The 16,591-nt window shown below is 49.0% G+C and overlaps 2 protein-coding genes across 3 annotated transcripts in view; one reads left to right on the top strand and one right to left on the bottom strand.

Moving 5' to 3' along the window:
- LOC139050500 (dermonecrotic toxin SpeSicTox-betaIB4-like) overlaps positions 1-16,591 on the top strand; it is a 275,782-nt gene that overhangs the window by 109,161 nt on the left and 150,030 nt on the right. The gene's annotated exons all lie outside the window — the stretch shown is intronic.
- LOC139050642 (uncharacterized) lies at positions 7,773-13,178 on the bottom strand. Its single transcript, XM_070527231.1, has 2 exons — positions 11,714-13,178; positions 7,773-11,503 (listed from the first exon to the last, which is right to left on the bottom strand). Exons 1-2 carry the CDS (start codon positions 12,905-12,907, stop codon positions 11,198-11,200), a joined length of 1,500 nt encoding a protein of 499 aa, XP_070383332.1. The 5' UTR covers positions 12,908-13,178; the 3' UTR covers positions 7,773-11,197.

Raw genomic sequence — 16,591 nt, 5'->3', positions numbered from 1 at the left:
TATTGCATTGCCTCCTTAGCGCATCGAATTCACGCTGCGCAAGTGTCAGTGCGTACGCGTAGGCTCAAGTGCGCGTACAAACAATAACAAGTAGGCACACATACGAACTTTCCTCTGGAACTGGGGGGCCCGATTCTCAAGAGCTCTTAATTCGTAAGAGCTGTTTTCCTTTGGCCAGCCGCCTTCGCTAATGATACGTCCAACATCGCGATGTCTTCTGTCGGCGGCATGTGAAGATCGTGTCGAGGGACAGTGGTCTACTGTCAAGGTGCGCTAGAACAGATGCCGGGGACTGTCGCTGAACATTATATTCAGGACAGTCGTAGGACACGCTGGAACATATTATGTGCGACTGTCCTGAATATAATGTTCAGCGACAGTCCCTGGCATCTGTTCTAGCGCACCTTGACAGTAGACCATTGTCCCTCGATACGATCTTCACACGCCGCAGACAGAAGACATCGCAGGTGACGGCGACAACGAGACTACTTTTGAAAGAGACGGGATTGGACAAGCGGCTGTGAGAGTGATGCCACGTACCACTCCAGATTGATGGACTCCAACGGACGATGTGTGTGTGCTGTGCTATGTGCTCTCTCTCCCTCCCCCCCCCTTCCCCATCTTTAATCTCCCCCATCCCTCTCCCATGTGTAGGGTAGCAAACCGGTTAAGCTAAACTGGTTAACATCCCTACCTTTCCTTCTCCACTTTTTCCTTCCTTGCTTCCAACATCGCGATATGTCGGCATCTTTTGATACGAAACGTTCTAGTCAAAGTACTTTTTTGTGAAAACAGGCCCAGTTACTTATTTAAGTAAAAAAGATGTGCATCTAGTCAAAGTACTTTTTTTGTGAATACAGGCCCAGTTACTTACTTAAGTAAAAAAGATGTGCACCTGAAAGCGAAAGCTATCTACCGCAGACCTGTCGAGGTATACTTCACCGGTGACACCGACATGGTGGACGACAAACACGCACTCACCGTATACACTTGCGAATACGTGGGCACGCGCAAGTGTTTCCCTGCTCAAGGTGAACACAAAGCATGAAGCGTTAGCCCAAGTGAGTCGGTTTACTTTGAAGCCGGACGTACAGCGCGGCACTTAAAGGAATCTCACAAAACTCGATGACCTCCTCGGTGGCATCTCCGAGGTGGGCACGAGAGGGCGCGCTTTCCGTGCACTTAGAAAGTTCTCCCCACGATGGCACGGGCTATTAGGCTGGTAATGAAACGGGAGCGTTTCGGAGAGGAACACAATTCCTTACACTCTATATGGCTACCTGCGCGGGAACTCCGTCTAAGACAGCTAAGTGACCGACCATCAGGAACTCCACCTGCTTTTCTCTTTTAATCGGTGCGCAAACCGAGCTCTCGAAGTTGGGAACGCGTACGCGCGGGCACGTGTTTGTATCCGCTAGGTTTGCATCGCTCACGCTGCGCATTGCTAAGCTGTCTGCTTTATGCGCATATGAGTGTCTTCGCCCAACCGGAGGCGGCTCCAAAGCCGCGCGAGAGTAGGCAAGAGTAGGCAAGAGTAGGCAAGAGTAGGCAAGAGTAGGCAAGAGTAGGCAAGAGTAGGCAAGAGTGGGCAAGAGTGGGCAAGAGTGGGCTAGAGTGGGCGAGAGTGGGCCTTCCCTCAATAATATGCCCCTGCGCTCCTCTCCCTCCCCCCCCCTCGCACACGACGCCACCCACCTTCCAACACAGCATGCCATGCCACGGAATGCACTGATGAACCCCCAACGAAAATACAAAGTAAATAAGGGATAAAGAAAATAGTACTTTAAATTATAAATATGGAACGGATAATAATAGCGAAAAAAGCAATATTTCTTACCGGCTCCTGTAATTCACAGCAGTTGCATATGCAGGAGAAGATTGTCGGCTAGGAGCAGGTTGCGGAAAATGAAACCTTCTTGACGAGCCGTAATTCGACGCTTCCTACTAAGCCCGTAGCTCTGTGTTAATCACTGCGCAGGTGCCCGAAAGAAGTTTACCCGTGTCTTTTACCCAGCGTCTCCCTAGCGGCATGCACTAAATTACTAAGCTAAATTACTCTGAAATCAATAGCATCAGCGACGTAAACAAGTGCACGTTTCTGTGATTAAAGGAGAAATTAACGAAACGAGAGCGACGAACGCTTAAAAATCGCTGAATGGGTAATTATCTTCGAGTAAACTCACAAGAGCATCGTGGGTTCAGATTACGGGGCTCCGCTGATGACCGGAAATAAAAAAACTTTCTTCTGAATGCCTGCAAAAAGGTAATTACTGGAGAGTTCTTCGAAAAGCTGTTTCAGGTTTCTCGGTAACCCAGCTGGCTGTGTGGGTTACTCACTGAATCTATGTTTTGAGAACGTCCGTCCCTTCACCAAGTGAAATCCTTCAATCTAAATGGTGACGAGGCAAAATAAAGGTGTACTTTGTAGGCTGCTTGAACAGTTTTAATGCGAGAGCAGTAGAATTAAATCACCTGCTAGAGAACATAGTATGTATATTGTGAAACAAAGGGCAGGTTGATGAAACCAGCACGTAGGGTCACAATACCGCCACGGACGTCTCTACCTCGAGATAGTGAACTTGGCGACACAGTGGGCTCAGATTGCAGCATCCTTTCGTTTCACGGTTATAAACGTTGCTTAGAAATTCGGAGAGAACAGTAATCACTACCGGAGCCGAATTTGAAACAACTACTTCTGAATTTCATGGTGCAAGATCTGAGAAAAAGCAGAGATTGAAACGAGGATTCTGTTTCTTAGTCCAGCGCCATCGCAATTTTCACGAGCAACGCGATTACATTCACTCGATATTTTCCTTGATCTTAGATTTTCCTAGTTGCTTAACCTCTGCTTTCCTTCTTCGAAATCCTTTAATTTGATTATTTAACCCGAGTGAGTAAAGGGTCGACGTCTTATAAGCGATAGAAAATGGAGGGGAGGTATATTTCTCATTGCACAATTCGTGACATGATGTTTCTACAGATCTGTCAAGGCAAATATTTCGAGAACTAATGATGTAACGACAATAATAACTTTGCATGCGCACCCTGCGCTTGCTTCTTTTCATTAAAGTACTCACGTATGTAAAGGTATTATATCTAGTTACAGTATATAAAAGTACCTAATATCGAAAAACAAAATAGGAGATTTGTCCGAAAGACGAAGCAATGACAGCGATGGCAAAAGGTTTAGCATTGCGCTTATGTACTCCCGGGACGGCGTTCTGTATACTACACGTGGGTGCAACATGTTGGCGTCACGCAGCACTCACTACAGCTCCTGCTATGCAGAAGAAACATCGCCTCGGCAGCCACCAGGCGTCTCAGAATGCTGGCGCGATGAGCCTCGTCGGTGGAGTCGTAGACAGTCGCACTTCAGTGGTGGACGGGAAACTGTAGGCGTTGGTCGGTGATGCAGTGAAACGTTAGGTGACGTTAACTTGACGTTAACTTGACGTTTACTGCTCCGACCCAAAACGTTACAGACTGCAGCGCAGTAGGAATTCACTGTTTGTATCTGTTTTTTGGTTCATTTATCCGCGGCTCGTGCGCAAGGGTCAATAAGGTTGTTGACGAGCCCCTCTTAGAAACTGCACATCAGAAAGAAAGCCCTCGAGTCTAAACGAATACACTCGGGCTTCGGTATTACCTCCACGACCCTCGATGTTCTTTCTGTGCTGCGGTGTTTTCCTTTGAAGTTTCTGAAAGGGGCCAGAAAAGTAAGTACGAGGTGTCGGTGCAAAAGAGCACAGTAACTAGAGAGTCCTCCGGGCAGTGCAGTTACAGATTACTCAAGATATGCTCTTTGGTCTCGCGACTCCTCTAAGGAAGCCGTCTAGCGAAACGCTGCACCGGTAATGAAGCCTTGCAAATATTGATGGCCATCTTTGAACCGAACATTGGTTCTCAGGGGCGCACAAGAAGTGCTCTTTGAAAGAGAAGGAGCACACGTTTTCAAAAGCGGCACACAAACGCATGGCAATGTCTGATCGCTGCGGGTCCGACTGCCCGAGGCATCTGAGGCAACTGTATATCTTGCACATATATCGGGTTACCAAATTTCAGTTAAGGCAGAATATTTGCTTGTTTAACTTAGAATAATACTATACCTGTTCAACGCACTTTCAGACTACTGGAAACGACTCACAAAGCATCACTGTATCAGCGCAAGTAAAATATGCAAATAAATAAAGAAAACGCAGGAAGTCGTGAACACTTCATGCGCCTTCGTACTTCTTTCCTTCTCTTTTCTTTTCTTCTTTCTTTTTTGCGTTCCAGCTGCTTATTCGGTCAAGTAGCACCGAACCTAACTTCTCAATTCTCTTGGTTTAGCTTTAAATATGTATGACGCGCTTATGGAACAAAACCTATCGAAGACGGGGATCTAAAACAAAGGTATTCGCCTGTCTTTTTTGTTATGTGAGTGCAATAATTCTCAACGCTGGACGAACCTCGTTCGCGAAATGTTCTCATTATACCCATGGAAGGAGCTAAGAAAGAAAGCGAATAGGTTGAGCCGACTAACACGCAGGGGCGAGTTATGTCGTGGTGAAAGTAGGAAACGTTGCATAAAAGTTGCCTCGCGAATGTCAGGAATGCCGCGCAAGACTACGCAACTTTGTTTTGGCCGCTAAAATTTCGCTCGCCCATATATTGGACGTTCCAGAACGCATTTTTGCCGCCATGCCTCTATAAAGCAGTGAATTAATGCTTCAGTGCACTGCAGCGACCACCTTGTTTCCTGAAAATGTCGTCAAACTTTGTTTCGTGCTATGCTTAACGCGCGGAGCAGCGACAAAATTGGAACGTCTAGGATCAGCGGGGAGCGGGTGAGTGACCACGCAGCAGGCGCTGTGCAGACAAACAGGGTTATTACACAACAGACACAGCGAGTGAAGGCCAGATACTGCAATTCGTCGTCAAAACAGGGCCTACAATTCATTCTGAGTGCGCCACGGCGATGAAACAGCAATGACAAAAAAGAACCAACGCCGTACTCGCTCGTCTGCACACTGATGACTAGCAGACGACGTCAGGAGGAATGCACACTAATCGTGGGGATGACGATGACTCGGCTCTATTTTCTCAGGGAATATATTATCCCGGAACATTCGGTATATACAGGCTGTCCCCGCTACCTTTAGCCAGAGTTTAAAAAGTATGCGAATGCCACGAAGGCGCACAGAACGAAGGTAATGTCGTTTGCCGTCGCTTGGAGATGCTCAAACTATTCTTTTTTCATTCCCCCTGATTGGATAATTAGTCTTTATTCATTAATCGACTTCTCAAATATAACTGGATGAACAGTGTCAACAAGGAAATTGTAGAGCGACACGAAAGACTCCCGATACAGCTTTCTGTTGCTCAATACGTGCTGCATAAACGTGTTTTTCCGAGCGTGAAAGCAGCCCGCAAATGCACGCAAAATTGCCGGGCGACCGGCCGCTCGAGGCACTTTGCGTGTCTTCGCTGGATTCTTTCACGCTCGGAAAAACACGTTTATGCAGCGCGTACTGAGCAACAGAAACCCGTGTCGGGAGTTTTTCATGTCGCTCTACAATTCTATCGTTGACACTTTTAATCTAATTATAACATTTGAAAAGTTGAGTAAGACTAATTATGTAATTGGGTGGAATGAAAAAAGAATAGTTTGAGTATCTCCAATCGACGCCAAACGACATTACCTTTGTTCTGTCTGACTACGTGGCATTTGCATGTCTTTAAATCTCCGGGTAAAGTTAGCTGGGACACCCCGTGTACTGTTATACCAAGTGCAGACTCTCATTTCAAAAACTCAAGCAGGGCAGGTCGGCCCTCAGCGAGAAGTTGCCTTGACGTAACGAATGAGCGCGCCACCCGGCAATCGATACCCCCTCCTCCCCCCCCCCCAACCCCCCGGCAGGCGTCTCACGTGAGAGGGCGCCATTCAAAGGTCTCGGAGGTAGGACATTGGGCAGGTACCCAGGCAGGACATTAGGCAGCATAATAGCAAGAACTTGGTGGCGCAACCCACTGCCCCGTTCCAAAGGGGACGCTCATAGCATCCATCCATCCATCGGAGGGATAATAATTGCTCTCGCAATAAATATACGGCGTACATTTTCCGTGTTTGCTGCTATTGACCAACCTTCTGGGTTTTGACGTAGAACACGAAGCGTAATTTTGATTACATTTCGCATCACGTCGTGTGCGACACCAACTGCTTCCGCTTCGTGTCACTCGGGCAATGTTATTGAAAAAAAAATGGCTGTGGCTTAGGTAAGGTTAAGCCCAGGATGCGAAGCATACTAGCCTTTATTTTAGTTGTTGAACCACTGTTTAGCCTGGTGAACTGCTGTTGCTTGGCTATATTTGGTTCGGCTAGACGAAGAAACAACTCATGCATTACTTCTTCGCCTTCAAGAGTGGAACGCGACAGCGTTCCCGTCGACCCGCCAAGGGGTGTAAGACAATGGGCTACAGGGCAGCGACTACGCGCCCCGCATTGGACGCGGTGAGCGTCGAGCAAAGCAGCGTTCGGCGCGGCAACGAAATGTGCGCCTGAGCAAGAGACGCACGCCTTAGAAACAGCGCGTTTCTAAGGCAACACCGCATTCACTAGAGGCGCTTTTGTACCGCTTTGAAGCGTTGTACTCGTGGCTCAGTGGTAGCGTCTCCGTCCCACACTCCGGAGACCCTGGTTCGATTCCCACCCAGCCCGTCTTGCAAGAGTTGAGCCAAAGCCACTTCTCCTCTGTCGTGACGTCACGGTGTCACGTGATTTCATGGTCACCGCCGCGCCTGAGGAGCTGGGTTGAGCCCTCGTAATATGCTTCGCATAAAAAATATACAATAGTTTTAGAATGAATAGATGGGATGGGAAATAGGTGAAATTAGGTATAGCGGAAAAAAAAACGCTCGTGTACCGAGCATTGGGTGCATGTTAAAAAAAAGAGAACAAGATCGTGAAAATTAGCCCACAGCCCTCGCTACCGCATGCTTCACATAAAGACTGCGACTTTAGCTCGTAATATCTCGGAATTAATTTTCTTCAAGATAAGAGACTTACGCTGGAGGAGAACATATCGAGCATATATACCCTCACACGAGCGCTTAAAGTACCGATAGGAGAATACATATGCATGAAATTGCCACAGAACCCGAAATACTGATCTGGTTGTAGGTGAGTGCACGTAGACTGCTTGCGTGGTATCGGCGCTTTCCAAAATAACTTTTGACGAATGTTACATCTGCTGTTATTTCCAGTGCCCTAGTGCGGATGCTCTGTACAACAGCTTGTCTTCCCTGCAAGTATTACTATGCCTGGTTTTCCAAGTCACGGACACCTATGCTGTTGTTACTATACTCCGTCCCATGCATAGCAGCCAACGCTGTGGAGGCTATAGCGATTCTTTTTGCAGTGCCTTCGTTTTTTGGCCCAGCTGTGCGCAACTGTTGTCTATTTAGGCCGAGTATTGGGGGAAACAAGTTTTAACCCTTAGAAACAAACACACTGTGGTATAAGGCTGCTAATGCGTTGTTTTAGATCATTTTTACTTTTGTTGTTCTTTTAGGATTTTTTTTATTTGCAACCCGTCGCGAGCAGCCTCAAGTGCATGCTCGCGCGAGCGAACGCTTGTTGGCGCGCAACGAAGCATGGACGGAACGCGCGGAGTGATTTGGATTGTAAAACTTTATTTGTCCAACAGATGTAGGGAAGGCCTTAAGTCTTCCCACCTAGACGACGGCCAGGAGTCCTTGGACCCTAGCGGCGTTTTCGGCCAGTTGGACGGTCTTCAGTTGAATCTCCGGATCGGAGCTGAGTACTAAGGTCTCCCATTGTTCTAAAGAGGTTATTCTTCCCTCAGAGGGAGCCTGTGGGCATTCCCACAGAATGTGATTAAGATTAGCCCTGGCTTTACATAGCTTACACTGGCTAGAGTACTGACCCGGGTAGTAGAGGCTGCACGACACCGGGCTTGGAAACGAGTTGGTTTGCAGGCGACGCCAAGTGGAGGCCTGGCTCTTGTTTAAGGATGCATCAGCCGGAGGATATTTAACCCGCCCTAGTCTGTAGTGTTGTGTGATCTCTCTGTAGCACACTAAGCGGTCTCGCCCCGTGAAGCCTTCGGCTAGCCCACCAGCTCGGAATGTGAGTCCTCGAGCTAATTCGTGGGCCGCCTCATTCCCAGCGAGGGAGGCGTGCGCAGGTGCCCAGATTATTTCAATTTTCCTGCTATCTCTGCAGGTCTGCAGGATTCTGTTCGCCTCGGGAGAAATTCTGCCTCTGGCAAAGTTCATCACCGCAACCTTAGAGTCGCTGACTATAATTTTGGCCGAAGTACTTGCAATTGCAAGTGCTATGGCAGATTCTTCTCCAATTTGAGAGCAATCCGTTGGAACTGTGCCACTGGCTATCAATCTAGTTTCAGCGCTCGCTACAGCTAGGGCCATGCGGCCGTTGCCATAGTCTGCAGCATCAACGTAGAGCACGTCCTTCGAGTTTTTGAAACGCTTCTCAAGAGCCTCGGCCCGTTTCTGTCTGCGTTCCTTGTGATGGATTGGGTGCATGTTTTGAGGTAGTGGTGGGATTATTAGTCGGTTCCGCATGCTTCGCGGCAGGTCTATTTTGATGCCTTCCTGCCCCTCATAGTTTATGCCTAGCCTAGCTAGGATTTTCCTGCCCGTAGGGCTTCCCGCAAGTCTCTCATACTGCGAGATCCTCACTGCTTCAATAATCTCTTCAAGCGTGTTGTGGAGCCCTAGAGCTAAAAGCTTTTCATTTGCAGTGCGGATGGGAAGCCCCAGCGCCTGTTTTATACTTTTACGTATGATGCCATCAATCTTCTTCTTCTCGAATGACCTAAAACTGAGGAAGGGAGCAACATAAGCTATTCTACCTATCACAAAGGCCTGGACTAGCCTAACTAGATTCGCTTCTCTCATCCCGGACCGCCTGTTGGCGATCCTGCGGATCAGCCTCATGGTCTGCAGTGCGCAGCCGTCTAGTCTCCTTATTGTTTCGCCATTAAAACCATTGGCCTGAATAAAAAGTCCCAGAACTCTTATTTTGTCCACTTTTGGAATGGGGATCCCCCCAGCTGTGAGAGAGATTTGCGGTTCCTCCTTACTGGCCCTGCCTTTCGGCTGGTATAGAAGCAGTTCCGATTTTTGCGGTGAACATTTAAGTCCCCTAGGTCCGACATAACCTTCAACTGCCTGGATAGCTCTTTGGAGGGTTTCCTCTATTTGGGCATCGCTGCCCCTAGCTATCCACAACGTAATGTCATCAGCGTATATACTGTGATTTAGTCCTTCAATAGCCTCCAGTCTTTCAGGGAGTTTGATCATGGCCACATTGAAAAGAAACGGCGAGAGCACAGAGCCCTGTGGGGTCCCTTTGCTGCCTAATTTAATGTCATCCGATTGGCATTCTCCAATCTGGATTTTTGCTTCTCGGTCTGACAAGAAGTCCCTAATGTAATTGTAGGTTCGTACGCCTACTCCCAAGTCCTGAAGGTTCTCAAGAATGGCTTTATGTGTGACGTTATCAAAAGCCTTCGCTAGGTCAAGCCCTAGAATTGCCTTTGCGTCCCCCGTTTCCGCATCGATGATTTGGTGTTTTAGTTGCAGCATCACGTCCTGGGTGGAGAGCCTGGGCCTAAAGCCCACCATCGAATGCGGATAGAGGTCATTATCCTCCATGTAGTTATTGAGCCGCGTTTGAATAACGTGCTCCAAAAGCTTGCCTGCACAAGAGGTTAGAGAGATAGGTCTTAAGTTCTCTATCTGGAGTTTCTTGCCTGGTTTTGGGATCATCACCACCTTAGCGGTTTTCCACTGATTTGGTAGTTTACCCTCTTCCCAGCACTTCTGCATAAAGTTAGTTAATGCAGTTATAGAGTTATCGTCTAGATTGCGTAGCATTTTATTGCTAACGCCATCCGGGCCTGAAGCTGATTTGGTTTTGAGCTTGGCAATCTCCGCCCGGACCTCCGCCTCGCTGATGGGTTCGTCTAGGCTGGAGTTGCCTACGCCTTCATAGTTAGGTAGGGGTTCCTTGCTAGTGTCCCCTATGTATCTCTCCTGTATGTCCTTCATTAGATCTACCTCCGTACCTTCGTACAAGTGAAGAATTTTTTGAAGGTTCTGTCGCTGCGCTGTTTTGCAGCCCTGTGGATCCAGCAGGTAGCGGAGTAGATTCCATGTCCTAGCTAGGCCTATATTTCCATCCATCCTATCGCAGGTGGACTCCCAGTTCTGCCTGGTTAGTTTGAGCGCGTAATCTTCTATATCTTTATTGAGCCTAGCGATCCGTCTCCTGAGATTGCGGTTCCACCTTTGCCTCCTGAGCCGTTTTTCCATGCTGAGCTTAGCCTCCCACATATGGAGGAGGTGGCTGTCCGCTATCTCCAGTGCAGAATCCTCCTTGGTTGCGTTTTTAACGTCCTGGCCTAGTTTCTTAGCCCATTCATCAATATCCCTTATCTCACTCCCTGCCGTCTCCCTTCTTATTTCGCGAAAGGCATCCCATTCAACAATTAGCTGGTTTCTGCCTTTTCTCCTGGCAGGGCCTGCGCTCACCACTGTTTCGAGAATAAAGTGATCGCTACCTAGGTTTTCCTGGGTATTAACCCAGGTTGCATCTCCCACGTTTTTGACGAATGTGAGGTCGGGTGAGGTGTCTATGCTGACACTATTCCCCGTTCTAGTGGGGGTTTGGGGGTCGGTCATTAAGGTGAGCCCCTCTTGCTGTGCATCCAGCCAGAGCTCCCTTCCCTTAACTCCTTCTTTTCTGTACCCCCAGGCAGCGTGTTGGGCGTTAAAGTCTCCCACCACTACCAAAGCTTGTCTGTTGGCAATACGCAGAGTTTTTTGGAGAAGAGGTCCAAATCGGGCCTTCCTTTGTTTCGGGCTGCTATAGATATTGAGAACAAAGAGGCTGCCTTCTTTCTTTTTTGCTGGAATGAGTTCAACAAGGACGTGGTCTACGTTGATAACCTCCGTGTCGTGCTTAACGACTGCCAAGTTTCTCCTGACCAGGGTGGTTACCCCGGATCTTCCATCACCTGTACTAAATGATATGTAGCCCGATAATTTTGCCATCCCCGCAGTTTCTTGTAAAGCGATTACGTCCGGATTGTCTTTGCCAAGAAGGAGCTGCTCTAGGACCGCCCTTTTGCGACGGTACCCGCGGCAATTCCACTGCCAAATCGTGTGTTTATTGTGACTGGCCATGAGTGAATTGTGGATTATCACCCAGTGGTATTAGGGTCGCAGCCGTCTGAGAACCACCATGTACTTTCTGCTCTGTTTCCCTCTGCCAGTTATTAATGCTCACCAACGCGGCCCTGTGTTTCTGGCTTTCTTCCGATAGCGCCTGGATGGCTTGGATGACTGATGCGAACTTTGCCTCCCAGCTCGCCTGGAAGTCGTCCATTTTCTTGCACAGATCTGCCATTGTGGGTTCTTGTGGCGCGTTCGCGCCTGGTTTCCTTTTCAGAGGTGGGGAGCGGGTGTCATCTACCTGCATCGCCACAGTGCTTTCAACGGCTGGGTGGGCTCCAATCGTGTTAGCGGTTTTGACTGCGTTAGCTACTTTCTTCTCCCTTTTTAGCATAGCGTTTTCCTTTTCGAGGTCATCTACTCTTTTAATGAGTTTCTCTACCGTGATTCTCATCTTGGCGAGTTCCTCGGACTCTGTATTTTTTGGGGAGACCTTATCTACCCAGCTCACCTCCCTTTGCTTGTTGGCTTCATTCCTCGGCCTTGACGACGATCTTGCCCTGGAGCCGGAGTGGACCCCGGAGCCGGAACGATCCCTGGAGCTGGAGCAGCCCCTGGAGCTGGAACGGCCCGGGTGATCGAGGCGAGGGAAGGAGCCGGAGTGGCTCCGGAAGCCTTCCCGGCTTCTTGATCGGCTTTTTCGCCCAGACGAGGGTGTTTTCTTCGCCTCCTCTTCTTGGAGCTTCCGCTCCCACCGGCGTTTCCTGACGATGTACGGAGTTCGGTAGATCTCGCGACACTTCTTGTTGCCCAGTTCATGTCCCTTTCCACAAAGAGCACATTTGGGATCGCACACGTGTCCATCCGGTGGCTTCACCGTACCGCAGCCGCGGCACTTGACGTCGTCCGGGTCCGGACACACATCAGAGCGGTGCCCAAGGTGTCCGCATGCGTTGCACACCTCAAACTTCTTTTTGTAGAGGAAGCACTTGAGGAGCCCGCCTCCATAATAAATCCAAAACGGCACATTATCGTTTACGAAGAGTATCAGAACTGAGGTCGATGTCTTCCCCATTCTTCTGACCCCTCTGATTTTGGGGTTCCTTGAACAATCCAGGTTGTCCAGAATCTGTGCTTCCGTGTGTTCCACCGGGATCCCATGAATAACTCCTTTGCCACTGCCATCGGGGGCTGACAGGTAGGCGTTTACTTCGTATTTTGCCTGATCAACCTGAAGTATTTTTATCTTCAGGTACCGATGCATTCTTTCTTCACTCATGGTGCCCACCAAAATGGTGTTTTGCTTGGTGTTAAGTTGAATAATGTCTTCCTTAGCCTCCTTCAAATTCACGCCCGCAGCGGCTCGAACAATCTCATATATCTTCACGTCTCCACCCAAAGATAGAGCTTTCAATCCTCCGCTCGGTCGGATTATCACCTTATGCAAGCCAGTAGGTAGGCGTGGTTGCTGTGACGCCACGGAGCGCAGCGCCAATTTCCTCCCCGCCATCTTGATTGATTTGGTGCTCACGTGGCCGTGGCCGCCATCTTGTCTCTCTCTTCGATCCGAGCCGACACCTTGGCTTCCTCCTTCGCGGCCGCCATCTTGGCTGCCGCGTTGCCGGCTTGTGTTGATCGTGAACCAACCGACCTTCTCGGAAAATTCTTCAGGAGAAATATCCTCCCCTTGAACAACAACCTCCATTTTCGCCGAAGATATCCAGCCGTGCTAAGCCCCAGGGGTCGGCAGCGCGACGCACCGACGCTTGGCCGGCGGGCAGTGATCGGAGTCGACGCTAGGTCGAACGCAGCTGCCGGGACGACGCGTCAGAGTCGAAAGATAGCCGAAAATTGGGTCCACTTGCCGGAATTTTGGTATCCAGGTGATCCTGGTTACTTCCGCTGATGATTCCAATCGAAGTTGGCTTGAGCACAAGCATAAATCCGCCAGGAACATCGAAAAACCTGGAAGCGCACGCAAGACACATCCGCACGCCTCCTCGTCTTCTTCTTCCTCCGCGCGGAGTGATAACTTTTCTTGATCGAACTTCTTGCGTAACTTCTACTGTGTTGACCGCTATGTATGGAACGGAGTGCAGTACACCAATAAACTGCACTTAGTAGCAATAAAGGATATTATACGACTGCAATAATACTGTGGTGGGGCCCATGATACACACGCATGCATTCAAGCGCTATTGAAATGAACCTCTCGCAGACAACTTCCTGGGGCAAATAAGGGACAGCTAGGGGGCGGAGCTTCCACCCGTGTGTTACTGCAGCAAGTAATCCGGCAGAGTCTGACCGCGCGTTTGCTGTTCAGAAACATGTAGGGAGGGGAATGAGCGTCACTTCTACGTGCCATGGTTTAGAATTCGCCAAAACGCGATAGAGAGCAGCTGCAAAATCAGTCAAACACACCGCTCAGTGGCACGCTTCGTTTTCTTTCCTTTTTTTTGCCGTTTGTTGTAATTAAGATGTCTATGCATTTTTCTCTTCAGAGTTTAGTACCCCCACACTCACTTGTGCTTGTTTATCTTCACGGGCGCTCTTACCCGTTCGCGCTTTGCCTCGCGAGAAAGAGAGAGAGCGAGAGAGCAGAAATAACACTTCTCAATCCCAAAGGAGCTAAGGCCTCAGTCTGCAAGCCGGCGTACCTCTGCACCGGTTACGCTGATGAGAGAGGCGGGAGCGGGGGAGGCACGGACGTGCAGACACACGTTCTGGACGTGTTGCACCAGAGGCGGTCACCATAGTTTTTTCAAACTATCGTGGGGGTGGCGTGGGGAGGACGGGGTTGTCCACGAGAACGCACGTACACACGTTTGTCGTGCGAACGCCAAGTGGCTTTTTTCACACGATTGGCCGCATGCTTGCGTCACGTCGCCCAGTACGTGCTCGGGAAAGCACGTTCGCGCTAAAGTACATGCGTGTGCGCCTGTGTTTATTCGGCCTGAGACGCTGCAATGCAAGCGGCGAATAATTGTCGACCACACCACTACCTTTGTCGTCGTACTTCTCTCTGGATGCGCCTCTCTCCCCTCGCCATTCTCAGCGTGACATACCTCCTACATCGCCTTCGTCCGCATGACATCACTCCGTCAACGTCTCACGGTCAGCATTTGCATTAGCTCCTGCAAACGTGTCGGTATAGCTCGTGAACGAGACGGTGTAGGCCATAAACCTAAACTTCGCTTGACACTAAAGTTGTAACCCCGTGCGGTATAAGCACCGAAACATTACACAAGTAGGACGACATAACGACAGTTGTACGCATCGCCTTTTCATATCATTTATCTAACTGCTTAAAGAAAAAGACATCATTTCAGGTGCTTTTCAAGATGCACGTTGGATCTGCATACTATTTATTTATACCATTGTTCGCCGCGCAAACACGTTCCAAGCGAACGACGTGTGGAGCAGCGGGTGTTTCGGCAGGCAGCACGATGCCTCCTTGCCCTCTTCAGCCTAGCGTCAACTTTATTTCTTTTTCCTCTGTAGGTGGCGCCATCTATGCCGCCCACGTGACGAGCTTCTTGCGAGGCACCCTGGCCCGTAACGCAGCGGCAATAGATGTATCAAGTTTGTCTGTAAGCCGGAGTACCTCTGCACCGATTACGTTGACGGGAGAGGCGGAGCCGATTTGGCACGCACGTGCAGACACACAAACGCACGTATTCGCTCACGCGCACATACACGCAGATATACATTCGCACGAACAGAGGCACTTCGGAACGACGCATCGTCTTTTCAAGCCCCGGTGTGGCCTTACCATGTTAGACCTTTATATGTCTGTCAGTCAACGTGCCATACCTCTTCATCGCACGCGCACAGACACACACGCATACATACACCAAAGTAGACCGCAATCTAAACACTTTTCCTACGCAATTACGATTTTTCTTTGGATGGCGCTCAGGTGCCCATAACGCTTCATAACAATATCTTGTGGCCCTATCTATGACCAAAGCTAATCGCGGATGTCACTTACGTTGGAACGCGTCTAATGAATATATGCCGCAATGCATACATAACATCCTCGAAGGAATGAAGAATTCCGTCTGCAACAGACGAAGGAAGACGTATAGAAAGCTTACAACAATGAATGCACGTGAAAAGAGACCATCGTCTGACTAATGCAGCACCTTCACTCTTTCTAATCCCGACTCGACCGTTTACGTGTCACAAGCGAGGAGCCGAGCTGCCACCGGAAATAACACGGTGATGGCGCTTGAATGTCGCTCTTTCTTCAACTTCTCCATTCTCCCTATTCTCAGTCCCCAAGGGACCTCTGCCGACTGACACAGTGAATAGCTGGCTTCTCTTTCTCGTGCAAGAATTGCATTCATTGTCAACCCGGACTGGAAGGAAGGAACGCATGACGTGATCTATGACAGCACTCGGATTCCTCGAATAAAGGAAGAAGCTATGCGTAAGAACAGCGCTTTCGGATCGTCCATGTCACCTATACGCCAGGGAGCACTGAGTGGTCAGTCCTTGGGATTGGTACTTCTCGCAGCACATTCCTCTTTTGTCCTTTCTTACTTAGTTTTTGTTCGGGCTCAAACAAATGGCCCTCATGTAGAAAGGCTCCGATTGCCTTGGCCATAAAGTTTCCTGGGGAATGACGCAATATAAGCATGTACTTTTACAAAGACGCAACTTTGCTTTCCCCAAGCAGTTGGAGAATATGGATGTGTTTTGTATCTAAGCATTTCAATTGTTTCTGTAAGCTGCAAGCCGTGCTGTAAAACAGCTTGTCAGTGAGTTTGAGGCAGAAAATTGCAGATTGTCTTGTCCACCCGTCTTCCTTGCATGGGAAGGAAATAACGTCTTATTGAATTATTACTTGACAAAAAACAACAAGTAAGAACAAAACAGACGCTGAAAAACAAATTGCGAGAGTGCGCTAGTCCTTTCAGCGCCGCCGTTTCAGCTAAACCGCAGGTAACAGCAGCGGACATAGGCCTTGTTTTCTAACCAAATAATCTAGTGAATGTTTTGGCCCTTGCACGGAAAAGGGCCTGTACTATTTTGGAAGAAGTAGAAATAAACAGAGAACAAATTGACAAAGCTGATGCCATCTCGAGGGTAGGTAACTGTACAATAAAGAGGTGGAGGGTTGAATGACCAAAAGTATAAAAAAACATTAGCGACGTTTCACTCCGTGAACGCGGATAACGCGCAAGGGTATGGGTGTTACTTCCTTTTTGTGCATTGAGTGTAGAATGTTTGCATTGTGACAAACAGAGCATCAGGCTGCCGTGCTCAGGGAGGAGCAGGGGTTCGAAACCAACCATCGTACGAGATTGGGTCAGTGAGAATGTGCCACGCCTACCTATGTGTCGCTCTCCAACGTACCTCTTTCACGCCAACGCGAATCACTGGT

This window comes from Dermacentor albipictus, chromosome 10 (assembly GCF_038994185.2).
Source record: "Dermacentor albipictus isolate Rhodes 1998 colony chromosome 10, USDA_Dalb.pri_finalv2, whole genome shotgun sequence".
Classification (NCBI taxonomy): domain Eukaryota; kingdom Metazoa; phylum Arthropoda; class Arachnida; order Ixodida; family Ixodidae; genus Dermacentor; species Dermacentor albipictus.
Note: the sequence above shows the minus strand (reverse complement) of the source record. Positions and strands in the feature narration are given on the sequence as shown.